At 35.0% G+C, this 15,796-nt stretch overlaps 1 protein-coding gene across 1 annotated transcript; it reads left to right on the forward strand.

Moving 5' to 3' along the window:
- Positions 1-2,811: 2,811 nt before the first annotated feature.
- On the forward strand, positions 2,812-15,315 carry LOC113770718 (transcription initiation factor TFIID subunit 6). Its single transcript, XM_027315277.1, has 12 exons — positions 2,812-3,100; positions 4,641-4,727; positions 8,641-8,742; positions 8,837-8,945; positions 9,874-9,977; positions 10,062-10,199; positions 10,295-10,390; positions 11,546-11,670; positions 12,486-12,618; positions 14,080-14,205; positions 14,283-14,397; positions 14,852-15,315. Exons 1-12 carry the CDS (start codon positions 2,975-2,977, stop codon positions 15,211-15,213), a joined length of 1,623 nt encoding a protein of 540 aa, XP_027171078.1. The 5' UTR covers positions 2,812-2,974; the 3' UTR covers positions 15,214-15,315.
- Positions 15,316-15,796: the final 481 nt, after the last annotated feature.

A 15,796-nucleotide genomic window follows, 5' to 3' on the forward strand; every position in this document is an offset into this window, starting at 1 on the left:
TGTCATATTAATGTCATTTATCTACATGTATATATCAAATGAGAATTTTCTGGTATATAAATCCTTTGCACACTCTTTCAATGAAAAGTCTTAGTTCTTTCATTCTTTATTTTCTAGCATCACATTCCTCTATAACGTATTTCTTTTCAGCAGCAAATTTGTGTTGATAGTAAATTCATTTTCTAGCAATACTTATTGTGCTTTAAGGGTCTCTTGTAAGGAATGTATAAACCACAAAATCCATTTAAAAAATGGGAAGCTATTCAAGAAAATGAAAAGATTCGATTCTATCTTTGTGCACACATAAATCGTCAAGTTCATGCAACAACTGCCGTTATGAAAGCAAATGAAAAACCAATATACTATGCTAAGCGAAAGCTTTTTGAAGAATATCCTATGTTATTAGAATACTTGGGAGAACCATTTTTGTACTCAGTTGAATCAATTCAGCAATGGTTACAAAACATCCTCCATATTAGTTCTGCGTTTAAAGCTCACGGTACTTTGTATTCATCTCAAATATGCATCAACTACATTCTGTATACACTTAAGCCATAATGTTATTCTTTTTGTAATGCTGTTGCAGTATTGAAACAAGTAAAACTGGAGAAGGCATTGAGGGGAAGCCATGGTGTTATATAATATTTTATACAAATACAAGCAAACAAGTTCTCATTCTAACCTTAGCTTCACTTGTTAATCTGAAACTACATCTAATCTTACTATCATGCAACAGAAAGTTCCATCTGTAATCTATGACTCAAATGGATTCCATAATGATAAAATCATCACAATTTGTCATAGCATTTCTCATTGGAATTTAACTATAAAGGATGGAAACTTTGATGAAAGATGGAGCGTCTACTGCAAAGACACTTTGATAAAGAAGGATCACATGATATTTCTCTGTAATAGAGGGAATTTCACATATGATGGAATGGGATTTTATACTTCACTGCAACTTATCTATTTGAGGTGCACGGATCTTCTTCCAATGCTTTCTCATGAACCAAGTGGCATTCTTGAAAATGAGATCTCTATGATGGTTATCTCATCTATAAATAGATTCTTACATCATGATGTGATGGACTGCGACACTTTCTATCAAATTTTTTCTTCAAAGTATAAGATGGTATAGAGTTTGCTTGTGTCAATTTGATATACATCTATGAGTTTCTTGTTTGATGATCAAGCCTTACACATTGTTTGCTTGTAGAAAATTCCAGAGTTTACTACTTTCAAATTAGAAGAAAAGCGCACTCCATTAATTGTTTTTAGCAGTGGAACTAAAACTTACTACATTGGACTATCTAGCAAAAAGCTCCACGAGAAATGGAATGCCTTTGTAGTTGAGCATAGTGTTGAAGAAGCAAAGCGCTTGTTTTTATTTCATAGCCTTCTATTTCTTTTATTGTTATAATTTTTGACAACAATGGAGTTGAGAAAATGTATCCGTGGCATCACACATTTGATGTCTAAGAAATGGCTATAATTATGTAGCCTTGTGAACAAAAGGCTGTTAAATCATTGAAAATGAATTTCTCTAGTATTTATTTCTTTGCTTTAATGCCTCCTTTTTTGTAACTAATATATAGTTCTGAAAGTTTGTTTTGCATTTGATTTCTGTATGAAGCAATGGTTACCACAAAGTATAGTTTTTCTTTATTCTTTTGCGTATTTGCTTTTGCACTTTATTTCAAACAGGGCAGGGCACACTACCATCCCACCACGTAACGCGTAGTTTATGCCTCCTAATATATGTGGAAAGACCATCTCTTAACTTCCTCCGCCTCCAAATAGGCCAACGAAATGTAGTTTCCTATTTACGTAAATGAACTAGTTCACAAAAATATTTGGGGGAGGTCATAATGCTATAATATATATATATATATATGTATGTATGTATGAAAGTAGCTATTTTAATTAGAATTATTTTTCACTCCTACGTGGTATGTTTAATTGAAAAGAATTAATGGGTTATAAGTCACTTGGGTTTTACTTATATTAAATCCTAATTGGATTATATTATATGTTTAAAAATTATTTCTAATTTTAAAATAACTTTAAAAATAACTAATTTTATTTTAAAGATATTATTTTAAAAAACAACTAATCTTATCTTATTCTATCAAATTATTACATATAAAACTCTAGTAAAACCTTTTTCAAATCACAATTATTGAAATCTTATATATCCCAAATTACTTCCTTAATCACAATTATTGAAATCTTACATATTCTAAATTACTTCCTTTCATCACCACACCGTTAATTAATATTCAAATTGTTCATCATTTCTTCCCTTAATTTTGAATTAATTTAGTGTAAAAATGAAAATTAACTGTTGCACTAATAGATTTACCTATATTGTTGGAAACTGAATATTTATTGATGAAGAAAAATGAATTGCTAGATTTTTCTACTTAATTAAATATGAATATATAGTTCTAGATTTATGATCATTATAAAAATTTAAATTATTTAAAAGAATATATGTAAAAAAAATCTACCAAATTTTTGATATAGGATACATGATTTGATTTATACTATCATATTATAGTGAAAGTATGTAAACAAATTTTTAAAAATTAGTAAATAATTAAACATTTAGAATACATTAATTTTTTAAAATTAATGTAGATGAACATGTAGAATTGTTATTAACTTTTATATTTAAATTATTTATATTTATATAAATTCATAATAATAATAAAAAAAGACCGTCGGGCAAAATTCTAGTTGATATTTTAAGACGCAAAATGCTAATCGCAATTAGTTCAAGGTCCAAAGCAGTGCAATTAACGGCCCTTAATTAAACTTCTCACAGACTAACGAGACGATTGGAAGATTGCTTCACTGAACCCTTTGCAATTTCTTTCTCCTCCAAAGCCTCAACTCTGTATCTTCTTGAACAGAAATTCATAAATGCAGTTCAAAATTTTTGAGTAATTAGAAAAAAGGGGTAAGGGAAAGGATGAGTATAGTTCCAAAGGAGACGATTGAAGTCACTGCGCAAAGCATTGGGATAAACAACTTGTCCCCAGATGCTGCCCTTGCTCTTGCTCCTGATGTCGAATACCGCTTGCGCGAAATCATGCAGGTCGTTTTCCTTAAATTTGTTTTCTGGGTTTCACTTTTTTGTATAGTTTTTGTTTTTTTTTTTCTGCCTAATTAGGAATTTAGGCTGTATATGGCATGAAGATGTTGTGGGTGTCTCTGTTTCTGCTGCATGGAAATGTTGGGAAAAGTTGGGAATAATGAAAAGGAAAGAAAAGAGGAAATGACTGATTAATATCAGAAGAAGTTTCTTGCACTTCTTTTTTTTTTTAATTTTTATTTACATGTGTGTTAATTTAGAGAAAACTAGTCGTCTTTGATTAAATATGTTATTGATTTTGATGCGCTTTCTGCATTTAAATTTCTGATTTTGGGTTGTTAATCATTTTTTTGACGTCAATTGTATGCAAAATATAAGCTTTGTTACAATAGGTTAGTGACTAGAATTCTTGACTGAGAAATCATGGACTGTAGATGTGTAAGTAGATTACATACGTTAATATGCAGAGACCTACAAATAAACAAGATTTGTGTATTGTGCGAGATGCAAGAAGGAAGGAAGAAAGAGATGACGTTTAGGTTTTCACTGAATTTGTGGCCTTTTTTCCTTTAATGACTGTAGTAGAAGAGATGCTACCATGTTACTGAATTTATGGGGATGACAAAGCAAGGAAAGTAAAGCTTGTTGATGGTAGAAAACAAAGCTGTCAATACTGCAAATGGAGGGAAAACCAAGTTTTGGTGCTTAAGGAAATGTGCTGGCCTTTGCTGCTGATCCTTTCTCATTTTTTGTCATTTCTTCCATTTCCTTTTCTCCCATGTATAAGGTTGACATGGCTATACCAACATGACAGATAATAACCACTACCCTGTTCTTGCTGCTAGTTGAAAACTGTGAATGTATTAAAGAGTCGATTCACGGGCTCTAGGGAAAAATGGCATGAAGCAAATGTCCTATTCCCCTTCTATCTCTTTCTGGTTCACCTTACTTATTAAGCATGGTGAATTGGACCTCATCATATAAATCACTACTGTAGAGTTTAATATAAACTTTTATGATACTTTTGCCATTTGATGTGCATATTCTGAGGCACATCTCCATTTGTAGACATCCACTTGATATGTGTCTCGTAATAGATCAAACTCCTTGATAATGTAAAAGCTTTGTGTTTTCTTCCCTCCCTTTTCTTGATGGATGACTGGTTGTTGTGCTGCTCATTGGAGTTTGTGCATGCATGAACCTACAAAATGATTTTGTCTGGTAGTTTTCTAATAGGTATGAAAGAGGTTTGTATAGCCTATTCGTTAAAACATTTTAGTGGTCATACTGGTGAAATGGCAACAAGTTGCAAAATGGTGACAGGCATGAGTTGGTGGTGAGAAATGTCCAGTAAAGCTAGTGATGGCTTTTTTTGTTTATGAGCAAATGATAGGCGAAGTAAACCCTAGATTAGTTTCATTCTGTGTTTTTTGGGTTGTGAACTGAAGTATGGCCCTGACTTTACTTATTCATGTGAGGCCCTTCGAAGTTGAAGAACGTGTTTCAGTGAAATCTAAATGTGCTTCTTGTCATGTAATTGAAGGAAGCTATCAAATGCATGCGCCATTCCAAGAGAAATTTGTTGACAACGGAAGATGTTGATAGTGCACTCAGATTACGGAATGTTGAGGTAGTTTCCATCCTCAGTACATCTATGATAGTGGAATAATAATTTTAGCTTGTCATATATTCATCAACATCGTGGTTTATGACTTGTTCAATTCTTGCCAATTATTCATAAGATTTTAGTATCTCATTCAGAAGCTGATCTAACTTGATTTGCATGGTTCTACTGCTAGAGTGAATGACTACTTATTCCAGTATATTTTGTCGTTATATTTGATCAAAAGTATTATAGAGAAGTTTACTACTGAGTATTAATTTTGTACTTGCCTTCTTAGTAGCTCTTTTGTGTTTGGGAGTACTGCAGTATATATTTGGGGTTCTAGATTTACTTCCAGCCTTTATAGACAATTGGTTTTCTTTCTATCCTGTCATCCTATGTCTTTATTTAATTGAAGATTTTTCTAATTTTTTTTCCAGCAGGGAAGGGATGGGATTTAAGAAGTGGGGAGGGGGAAGGGGGATTTGAACCCAGAACCTATAGGTTCTGAGGCCTCATCCTTAGCCACTAGAGACGAAGGCCTTCTCGGCATTTAATTGAAGATATTCATGTTGTCTAATTTGGTAATTGATTTGTTGTTTGTAGAGTAACCTGGGAAACAATAAAAATTAAGAAGGATCAATGTGCACACTGGATTGTGTTTGTATGTCTCTCTCATCGGTTATGTGTATCTATTGGCTTGTGCCAGTGAGATTGAGAGAATTATATAGACAATTATAAAAAGAATAGGTTTGTTGATGTGGCTGTTGGTATGCATGAGTTATGAATCTTCAAAAGAAGATCACAATGTAAAGGAACTGTGAGAACTGAATTCTGTTAAAGTACCAGGCAAGTGAAGAATATTCGTTGTTAGATTTAGAGTGTATCAGGTTGGTTCTTGATGTCTCTAAGATGCATATGTATGTAGGTTAGACAAGTCCTTTAAATAGATCATGCTTTGATATTTGGCCACTTAGTTCTCGAGTTTATGTTAGTTAGTTATTTCTATGATTCATTATTGATGAATTAGAGCATCTGGTTTTAATAATTGAAGAGTTATAGCAAAAAATTCAGCTTTGCATGGACATGATATGTGCTAGTTCTTTGTATCTCACATCCATCTGATTTTTATTGGTAGTTGTCATACTCATTTAATTTGCTGAGACATATGATGCACTTTTGCAAGACGGAAATAGTGGGCGATCGAGTAATTACCACAGGCTGAAGTTTGGTAGACTATACATGAAAAGCACACTCATAAAAGTGATGCAAGGTTGATGAGACCTTTGCGGTCATTGAGAAATTAAAATGAAAAGAGGGTTCTACTATGCTGGTTATATTTGCTGTACGATATTCATGCCATAGAAGATTCTCAAGGGGCTAAGAACTCTTCACACGGAGAGTTGCACAATGATGTCCTCCAAAAGTTACTAGGGATATCAACAAAATAGTGAATTGACAATTATTATTGGACAAAGGAATGTCTCATTAGCAATTTTAGATTGCTAAATAAGGACATTAAAGTGGTAAACCTCATGTTAATGTGTGTCTTCCATAAAAAGTAACCAATGTAATTTATTCAACATTTTTGGAATGATTACCCTGAGCGTTAGCTGTCAGAATTACATATAGTGATAACTACTACACTTAAAGGCAGTCTCTAATACTTGATCATGTTATTGTGAGTGTAAAGTTCTGTGTTTCATGCCAAATACCTAAGGGTGTTTGTTTTCTTAATCTAGGCTGCTCACGTACTGGTAACATGGTTTAAGATTTTTGGGCTATAGTCTAGCTTCAAAAGTTATTGGACCAATCCTGTCCTCTGGTTACACTTGACATTTAAAGTGAATCTGGTGTGGGCAGTGACTGGGCGAGTGGTGTTGGCAAGCTATGTTGCTTGAGGGTTTAGGATAGGAGCCTATTCTAGAGCCCATATAAGTACCTCTACAAGCCTTACACAACCTAGTCCACTCTGGACGTTCAATTGGCACTTGAGAGAGCGCAAAGGTCTTAAGAAGTGAATATAATATCTCATTCCCCACATTGGATTTCATAGGGATGTTTGACTGCTTAATAACCCCCTTGGTAGTAGGTTTTTTTTCAACTTAGTTTAAGGTTTTGTGGACAGCAGTTAGTTCAGCGGTTATTCATCTAGCTCTTAGCTCTGGGCATACAGCTATGATCTCTTTTATAATATGATCGTGATTTATGGTTTTTGAATGCATAGCATCTGCATAGTCTGACAAAACCTAACTCTAGCTTCAAGTGGCAATCCAGATCCAGATTCAAAACGTTCCATGAACTGTAGCAATCTGGCAAATTATGACCTCCCGTTGATAGCGGACGATCAACTATTGACTAGACAATGCCTCCATTATGAGTTAAGGAGTAAAATAGTTAATTGGTTATGGAGATTCTGCAGTGCTAGGAATTAATACAGAACAACACTATTGTAGATTGTTTGTGTGTGGACAACGAAAAAGAGTCAGTTAGTTCTATCATGATTTTCTTTTATCTTTATAAGAAAACATGCATAGCAATTATCAATAACATGAACAGAACAATATGGTTTGAGTTTATAATTAGTAAACCTCTCAATTTTGATTTGGATCTTGCAGCCAGCTAAACCTCAATGGAAGATGAAAATTGGATGCTGATGCTTTTATGGTCCTAACCTCCTGCTATTCTTTAAAATATCAGCTGTACCACTATTTTGACGTCAGGACCTTCTATTCAGCTATCAAAATTGTCTTCACCGTGAAATCCACTTTACCTTAGTAGGACTTGATGACATTTATTCATTTCCTATCTTGGCTTTAATTCTAAATTTTTTTTTAATGAATGGGAAGTTAAAGAAATTGGCCTTAGTACTTGTCCAGGACCGAGATAAATATTGTAAATGATTTGGGTCTTCCACCCCCAGATGCATGCATTAGCTTGATGCACAATTAGGCATACTGGGTCAGATGTTGATTAGTGGACAACATCTATGTCTTCTGCTTTTACAGCGAGTCTTTACTCTAGCTTGTGGATGATATCATTGCTGCGTATAGTCTTTTAGGGAAGTGTGCTATCATGTTTACTCATGAGGTACAAGTAGAAAAGTTGAGGGTCAGGAGTGGTAAACTTATCTAAATGTCATTTCATCAAATAAGTCATATTTTGATGTCCATTGAACACTTGAAATAAATCTTGTTAAACTTCATCTACACTGACTTGGTTCTGTACCATCCGCTTCGCATAGATCTAGTTACTAACTTCTAAATGATTAATCACTTACTATGAAAGTGACCCTTTATTGAAAGACTCGTCAATGCACAAAATATTGTTTTCATTTCAGCTATGTGACCATGTAATGCATTCCTTATCTGTTTGAATGCATGTGTCCTGACTGTGTAGCATTAGCACTATGCTGACACCATTACAGAGTTGTGATTCAGCATATTGCCCAACTGTATCTGTTGAAGCCTACAAGTTCTTTGTCTTCCATCATGGGCCCCTCCAACTCAATTCAATCAATCATATTGATTTACTAAAATGTTTTATTAATTCTATTAGTCCATGTAGTGAAGTTGAGAATCTTCAAATTTGGAGCTATTTAATGCGCGTGATATAAATGGTTCATTTGGTCTTTGTTGATAACAAAAGAGTGCTTAAGCTTTCAACTTTTGGATTCTCAGTTTCAAGTTATTGATACAATTCTTGTAAGGAGAAGTCTTATGGTCCTCTGAAATTGTATCTCTAGATAATAAGTGCCGATCTAGATTTCCATGGATTTCATTGAATCTAGAGTTTACATGATTTTTGCTGCTCTACTAAATAATAAGTTTCAACGTTTTACTCAGCTGGAAGTTGGGTAGAGAACTTCGTGCAATGTATTCTGGCCAGTTTTCAAGCATCATTGATTTTAATTTGGTTTTGTTTATTACTCTTTCCACAGCCAATTTATGGCTTTGCCTCTGGGGATCCTTTGCGGTTCAGAAGAGCACTTGGACACAGGGACTTGTTTTATGTTGATGACAAAGATGTGGATTTTAAAGATGTAAGCAGTCTCCTGATGTAAATTATTGAAATCCCTTTTACATGTTTCCTAGCCTGCTTATACTCTTTTAAAACTGTATATTACTTGCATCTAGGTAATTGAAGCTCCTTTACCAAAAGCACCCTTGGATTGTTCTGTAGTTTGTCACTGGCTCGCTATTGAAGGTGTACAACCTGCTATTCCAGAAAATGCTCCAGTAGAAGGTCTGTCTTATATTGCAATAGTTTTTTCTTTTTCTATATTTACACTTTTTACATTATTATGGGTTAGAGAAACTGTTTATTCCATGTAAAGGTTGATGCTAATAAGACTACATAAGCCATATGTTTCTCATTAGCTAGAACTGCATCTCTGGTTAAAACCTGCTATTTCGGAAAATCGTCCAGTAGAAGGTCTGGCTTGTATTGCAATAGTTTTTTCTTTTTCTATATTTACACTTTTTACATTATTATGGGTCGGAGAAACTGTATAGTCCATGTAAAGGTTGATGCTAATAAGGACTACATAAGCCATATGTTTCTCTTTAGGTAGAACTGCATCTCTGGTTAAAACCTCCTTTAGGAAAAATAAATGTCAGACCAGATATTTCTGAGTTAGCTAAGGCAGAGGAAGATATGCTGCAGCCATTGTATCAAAGCATTGTGCTTTCAGCCGGTACCCTTAACAAGGAATTTAATTCCCATGGGGTGCAAGAAGTGGAGGCATCTTTTGGCTGACCTAACATAATGAATGATCAGAGGAAGAGTCTAAAAACCAGAAAACTCAAGGCACATATTGGAGTATCCTGATCTTATCATTTTCTCTGGTCAAACTGCTTTTTCTGATGCAGTTGTAGTTGATTCTGTGCATTTGGCACTTTACATCTGAAAGCATCTAATGTTTGTCTCTATTCAAGTGTTTCACAATAATAAGCATCAGTTTGACCCACGCTTTAGCTTATCATTGGCAGTATATGCCTAAGCTTCAAAAATTATTTTCAATTAATTGGCAATCTAGGGGAGATCAAGGAAAAAGGCACCTTGTGTGACCCTTCCTCTGATAATTTGGAGCATACAAGTAATTCTAGTCTTCAAGTTCTAGTTTGTACAACCACGGTGATAGTGCAGATATTTATATGTTTTTCATTTGCAGTTATTAGAGCTCCTTCTGAAACAAAACTGCCAGAGCAAAAAGAAGATGGACTTCCTGTTGACATAAGGTTACCCGTTAAACATGTCCTGTCTAGGGAGCTCCAGGTAGATCAAAGTTTTCTATGAAGCAATTTTGATATTTTCTCACTTTGAAGTTCTGTAATTGACCTTGCTTCTGAATTAATGCAGTTATATTTTGATAAAATCACTGAGCTTGTGGTTAGTAGGTCTGACTCGGTCCTTTTCAAGGAAGCTTTAGCAAGTTTGGCAACAGACTCTGGGCTTCATCCTTTGGTTCCTTATTTCACATGCTTCATTGCAGATGAGGTATTCTTGACATGCTCTTTCAGTGGAGCTAACTTTGAGAAAAGTCTATTACTTCTCTTTTTATTTTATTTTTTCTGATTCTACTATGTTGTCAGGTTTCTCATGGTTTGAGCAACTTCCCTCTACTCTTTGCTTTGATGCGTCTTGTTTGGAGCCTACTTCAAAATCCTCATATACATATAGAACCTTATGTGAGTTTTTGCAGATATAGTTTCTTAAAGCTTGTGTTCAAATTGATTGCTTATGATAAAATCAGGTTTCAGTAAAGATGGGAACATTTAATTTTCTCATCGTAAGTGTACTTGATTCATTTGCTAGTTTTGTTTATTATGATGTTCTCTTCTGGAAAGAGTGATGCCTTTGGATTGATTCAAAACTTGACTTTGAATTTGACAGATGATGGATAAAACTATTTCTTGGGTGAAAGGGATTTAAACAAAACTCTGATATTTAGGTGGTACAAAAAGCCAGAGGAACCAAAGGACATAGGAATAGTGCACATAAGTGAGATCTTATCTACTGGAAACCAGTGAGTTTGTTTGGACAAGCCAAATTTGGTTTGTTTAATTTGTTTTCACAAATCCCAATCACCTTTTTATCTTCCCAATCACCTTTTTATCTCACATACATCACATCACAAAAAGTGCTACAGTAAATATCTCAAATAAATCATCCAAATAAACTCTTATCCAAACAAACTCAGTGAGTCTGCTTGGATCTAATGTTTTGAAAAGCATGTTTTTACCCACAAGATTTACAGCTACATCCCAAAAGGCACAGAAAAAATCCAAAAATACCCAAAAAAAAATTCTACCACACTATCACCCCTTCAACTTCTGCCACTACCATCCTGCCCTCACCCCTCTCCTTCCACCACCGTCCCCACATCTGGGCAGCCCCTTTCCCCCTCTTCGCGCCCCCCCCCCCCGGCGGGGGTGCCCCTCCTTCATTGGAGGAGGTGCTCTGGTGGGGGACTGGGGTGGCAGGTAGGGGACAAAAGTGGGGCTGTTTTTTTTTTTGGGGGGGGGGGGGGAGGGGGGAAGAGGGTGGAAATAGTGGGGAAGGTAGCGGCTGTTAAGGGGAGGTGAGAGTTCTTAAAAACAACCTGAAAAAACCTAATAACACTGCAACCAAATATGTCTTTGAAACACAAAATCTTCAGTAAGGTTTTTCAAAAAACACACAGAGGTATTGTTGTGATTCTTGGACTACTGAAATACTTTGGAAACTTGAGTAACTTAATGCTAGATTATTATTCATTTCTACAACTCAACATAATGTAGATATTTGTTATGCCCTTTGATATCTGTCTATCTATTTACTGAGACTTTTGCTTCTTTTATTAGCTACACCAATTGATGCCATCAGTTGTCACCTGTCTTGTTGCCAAGAGGCTGGGGAATCGACTTGCAGATAACCACTGGGAACTTAGAGATTTTACTGCGACTGTAGTAGCCTCCATATGCAAACGGTGGGAAACACTTCTTTGAATTCTGCACCCTAATAATTCGATTGAGTTAGCATTCCTTATAACATTAATATCGTAGGGATTTTCTAGAGGATTTCTCTGGAATGTACTTTTTAATTTAATTAGCTAGTGACAACATGAAAGGATCATGGTTAGAGTTTGGCAAGGAATACCCATATTGAATTCCTATTTTTCATTTGATGAGTGATGAGGTGACATCTAATATGCTTACTCCTTGCATTGGAATCTTACTTTCTATGGTTTAGAAGATTCATCACCTCAAGATTGCTAGGTCTATGTCTTGGTAGCTGAAAAGAAGGATGAATTGCTTTCAAATATTAGCTACTTTCTAATGCTTTGGAATTCATATGCTTTTCAAAACTTCTAGATAATAAACATTAGATGTTTATCCAGTTGTGTTTGGATGACATTTGAACCTTGTGCTCTTTGAGCAGTGCTTATAAGTGATATTTCCAGTTTAACCAGGCTAATGGAACCTGCATGGAGACTTAAACCTAACAAGCATCATTATTGACCATGTGTTCATTGGAAAATACAGAATTCATAAATGACCAAAAGGTAATATGGAATGGATTGACTGAAGCTTTTTGAAGAAATTTGAGATTGACAAGATGTCCTTGACAATAGTTATACAAGTTTTGGTTGACAAATGTAACTGATTTTATGTCAATGCTATTAGTATAGGTCACCTTTGCCTTCTACAAACTGAAGCAAACCTCCATATGTGAATTGGAAATAGCCCACTCTTGAAACGTTGTGTGGTTGATGTTTTAATCTTTAAATTCATATGTTTTCAGGTTTTCCCATGTCTACAACAATCTTCAGACACGATTAACCAAGACTTTGCTCCATGCATTTTTGGATCCTAAACGAGCAATAACTCAACATTATGGTGCTATTCAAGGATTAGCTGCACTTGGACCCAATGTGGTATTCCTTTTTCTCATTTTCATGCACAAACACATTCCTTTCGTAGTTCTCTTCTTATACCCATCTTGCTACTAGCCCCATCTTTACTTCTTTTTCAGTAATTTCATTCCTCTGTGCTATGAACTTTCATGATACATCGGAGAAATTGGCTAATTTATGACATTGAAGTATTATGGAGAAGGATAGATACAAAGCCTTTAATGGAAGAAGTCTCTTTTCTTTAAACCCCAGCCAAAACTTTTGGCTTTAATGCTAAACTAAACTTAGAGAAATTCTATTGCTTATAAAGGTCTACTATTTAGTTTTACCTTGGTGCACTAAGAACTTCTTTTGAACTAAAATGACTTTAATGCCAATCTTTTTATCCTGTAATATGCATGAAAAACAAAAGATGACAAGAAAGCCATCATATCCTGAATGGGACATTTGCTTGTCCAACTTCTGGCTTTCTCATCTTTGCAAGGAAAATTTCAACGAAAACCTTGGCAATGGCACGGTTGACAATTTAATTTCAGACAGAGTTCTTAGTTTTCACATGTTCACATAATTCACGATTCATGTTAGGTGAACAGTTAACTATTGAGAAGTTGCTGCTATCAGTAGACCCATCAAGATATCAGATCAAATTTTGGATGGGGCAGACTAAACTCAATGCAATAGAACTGAATACAATCTTCTTCAATATGTTTTACTTGGGTGTTCTTTCCTTTTTCTCCTGTCATGATGTAGTCTCAGCAATTTATTGTATTCACATAAATATGGATAACTGGAACTAGATTTACTTTCTTTAAATTGAATGTCTGTAAGTTTCAATTTACTATGTATAAGTTCAAGTAAAACTCATTTTAGCCTTCCAATGGTTTTTCATTGTGTGATTTCAACTGTCTATGGTGTTAACTAGTACAGTTTTGTACCTTCTGGAAACACAGTTTTCAGAGGGATGATTAAGACAAAATTAAAAGATAGATGGCATTCTGTTTGTAGATCTAAATTGAGTATAGTGGCTCGAATTAGGTATGGTAAATCTAGGAGATTTGTTTTCACTACCATATATCTATCTTGTATATGCAGATTCTTCATACATGTATAAATTTTTTTCTGCTTTTGATATATATATATATATATGTTTTTGAAGCTTATTTTGTTTTTCTTATAATACCAACATCTCCTTTATACTGGGTTGAATCCTGGTTTTACATTGAAATACATATATAAGAAGAAAGATATTATATTCCAACCACACAGAGGACAATTCATGAAGTTCGTTACTGCATCCTCGTAATGTAGAAATGATTAGCTTGGTTACATGAGGAGACAATGAGGGACTGCTATTCTGCATTTTTCCCAAGAAAATGTAGGATGACCAGATGAATACTTCCATATAAGTTATTTGTGGTTTCTATGTTAAGTTTTATAATTTCGGTCAGTCCACAATTGGTCATACTTCTCAACTTTTGATAGGTCCGCCTTCTTGTCGTGCCAAACCTGGAGACCTATCTGAGACTTCTTGAGCCAGAGATGCTTCTTGAAAAGCAGAAAAATGAAATGAAAAGACATGAAGCATGGCGTGTTTATGGGGCGTTGCTGGTTTGTATCAATAGAATAGTTGTGTTGCTTTCTCTAGCACCCTTGAGAAAGCTAGTTTACATAGTTGCTTTCTCCAGTCTGCTGCAGGTCAAAGCATATATGATAGGCTGAAGATGTTTCCATCCATGCCATCACCTCCTGCAAGCACTGTGTGGAAAACGAATTTCAGGATCATACATTCATGTTCAGCCAGTAAGTCTCTTTGTATGTTTGAGTCGTGTGCTTTGCAAGTTTAGTGTTCCTGTTGTTTGAAGACCTCCATAAATCTTACTTGTATAAGGTGCGCAGCCATTTGTTTGACTAACCTTACATCTTGAAGCCAAATTGTATTCTGCTCAAGGGAGAGGCCAAAAGTTTTTCACTTTAGATTTTAACGTGTCCTTTTTATTTCCTTAGTAGCCAGCATTCTCATTGAAATTTGCTACAAGTCATCAATAACCTGCACAGTGAGAGTATCATTTTAATCATGAATTGCCGTAATAAATAATGTTTTACTTTGTATCTTGATTCATTTTATGGCTCTGCTTGACTGATAACTGTGATTTAGAGCACTTGTACTTCACTACCTACAATTTTATCTACATTTTCTTACAATAGCGCTTAATTCTGTTCTTATCATGACTTTTATCTTTCTTAAATTAAGAAGATAAACGTAGGACACCTGCAGATCTATTAGAGGAGCAGCCACCTGCTGAGAAAATTGGAAATGATGGTGCCTTGGTCCCATTATCGAACAACTCTTCTGATATGGAAACTGACAAGGATCCCGCTGCTTTAGGCGATTCCAGTGCAGGCCGATCATCTCCTAAAGATATTAGGGAGAGTCACTCAGAGAGAAGACAAAAAAGAGATCAGTTAGAAAAGCGTATTTTGAGGACACCAGCTTTGCTTAATCAGGCTTGGAAAGATGACTTAGATTCTGGACGTCTTCTCCTGTTATTGTTTGAATTATTTGGAGAAAGCATTTTTCCCTTTATCCCATCGCCTGAAATGGCATTCTTTTTGTAATATTTGATTCTTGGGGCTAACTACATTTCTTTCCTGTAGGACAGTCATCCAATGTAAAGATAAACATCTGCAGTAAAATGAGGAATCAGCTTTTAGACTTTAGCAGCTTTTTTGCCTGAAGTCATCTATCTTCTGTCAGTAATGAACAACTGAAAGAGCTGATGAGCAGTGGCAGATCGGATAACAGTGGTAAAATTGAGCTTGTAAGACCAATAGAATAGTAAAGTCGATCCTAGTTCGATTTTGGCTCTGGAAAGCCATTTTCATGACCAAGCCAATAAATGGTAATAATGAAGAGAAAAAAGTTTATGGAATAATAGGTGAAAATTGTTTTATTGCAAAAGTTGCGTGATCATACAATATTACAAATTATAATTGCACACTAATTTTTTTTTTCTGAGACGATAACTGTTGTATAATTTAATCTATCCCATATTAGGACGAGGGGACGGACCTAAGGAGGTCTAGGGATAATTCGAAGGGGATTGAACCATGATCGGACTTTTTCAGCAAAATCACTTTTAATGTGGCAATTGGTGAGAGACAAGTTTTGAACCGTTGCCTCTCAACCTTAAGTTTTAAT

This window comes from Coffea eugenioides, chromosome 5 (genome assembly GCF_003713205.1).
Source record: "Coffea eugenioides isolate CCC68of chromosome 5, Ceug_1.0, whole genome shotgun sequence".
NCBI lineage: Eukaryota > Viridiplantae > Streptophyta > Magnoliopsida > Gentianales > Rubiaceae > Coffea > Coffea eugenioides.

What these genes read in the sequence shown, in the direction of transcription:
- LOC113770718 (XM_027315277.1), top strand. Translation starts at nt 2,975, where the DNA reads ATGAGTATAGTTCCAAAGGAGACGATTGAAGTCACTGCGCAAAGCATT. An exon ending in GCTTGCGCGAAATCATGCAG is followed by an intron (nt 3,101 to 4,640) that starts GTCGTTTTCCTT and finishes ATGTAATTGAAG; the next exon opens with GAAGCTATCAAATGCATGCG. An exon ending in CATGCTTCATTGCAGATGAG is followed by an intron (nt 10,200 to 10,294) that starts GTATTCTTGACA and finishes CTATGTTGTCAG; the next exon opens with GTTTCTCATGGTTTGAGCAA.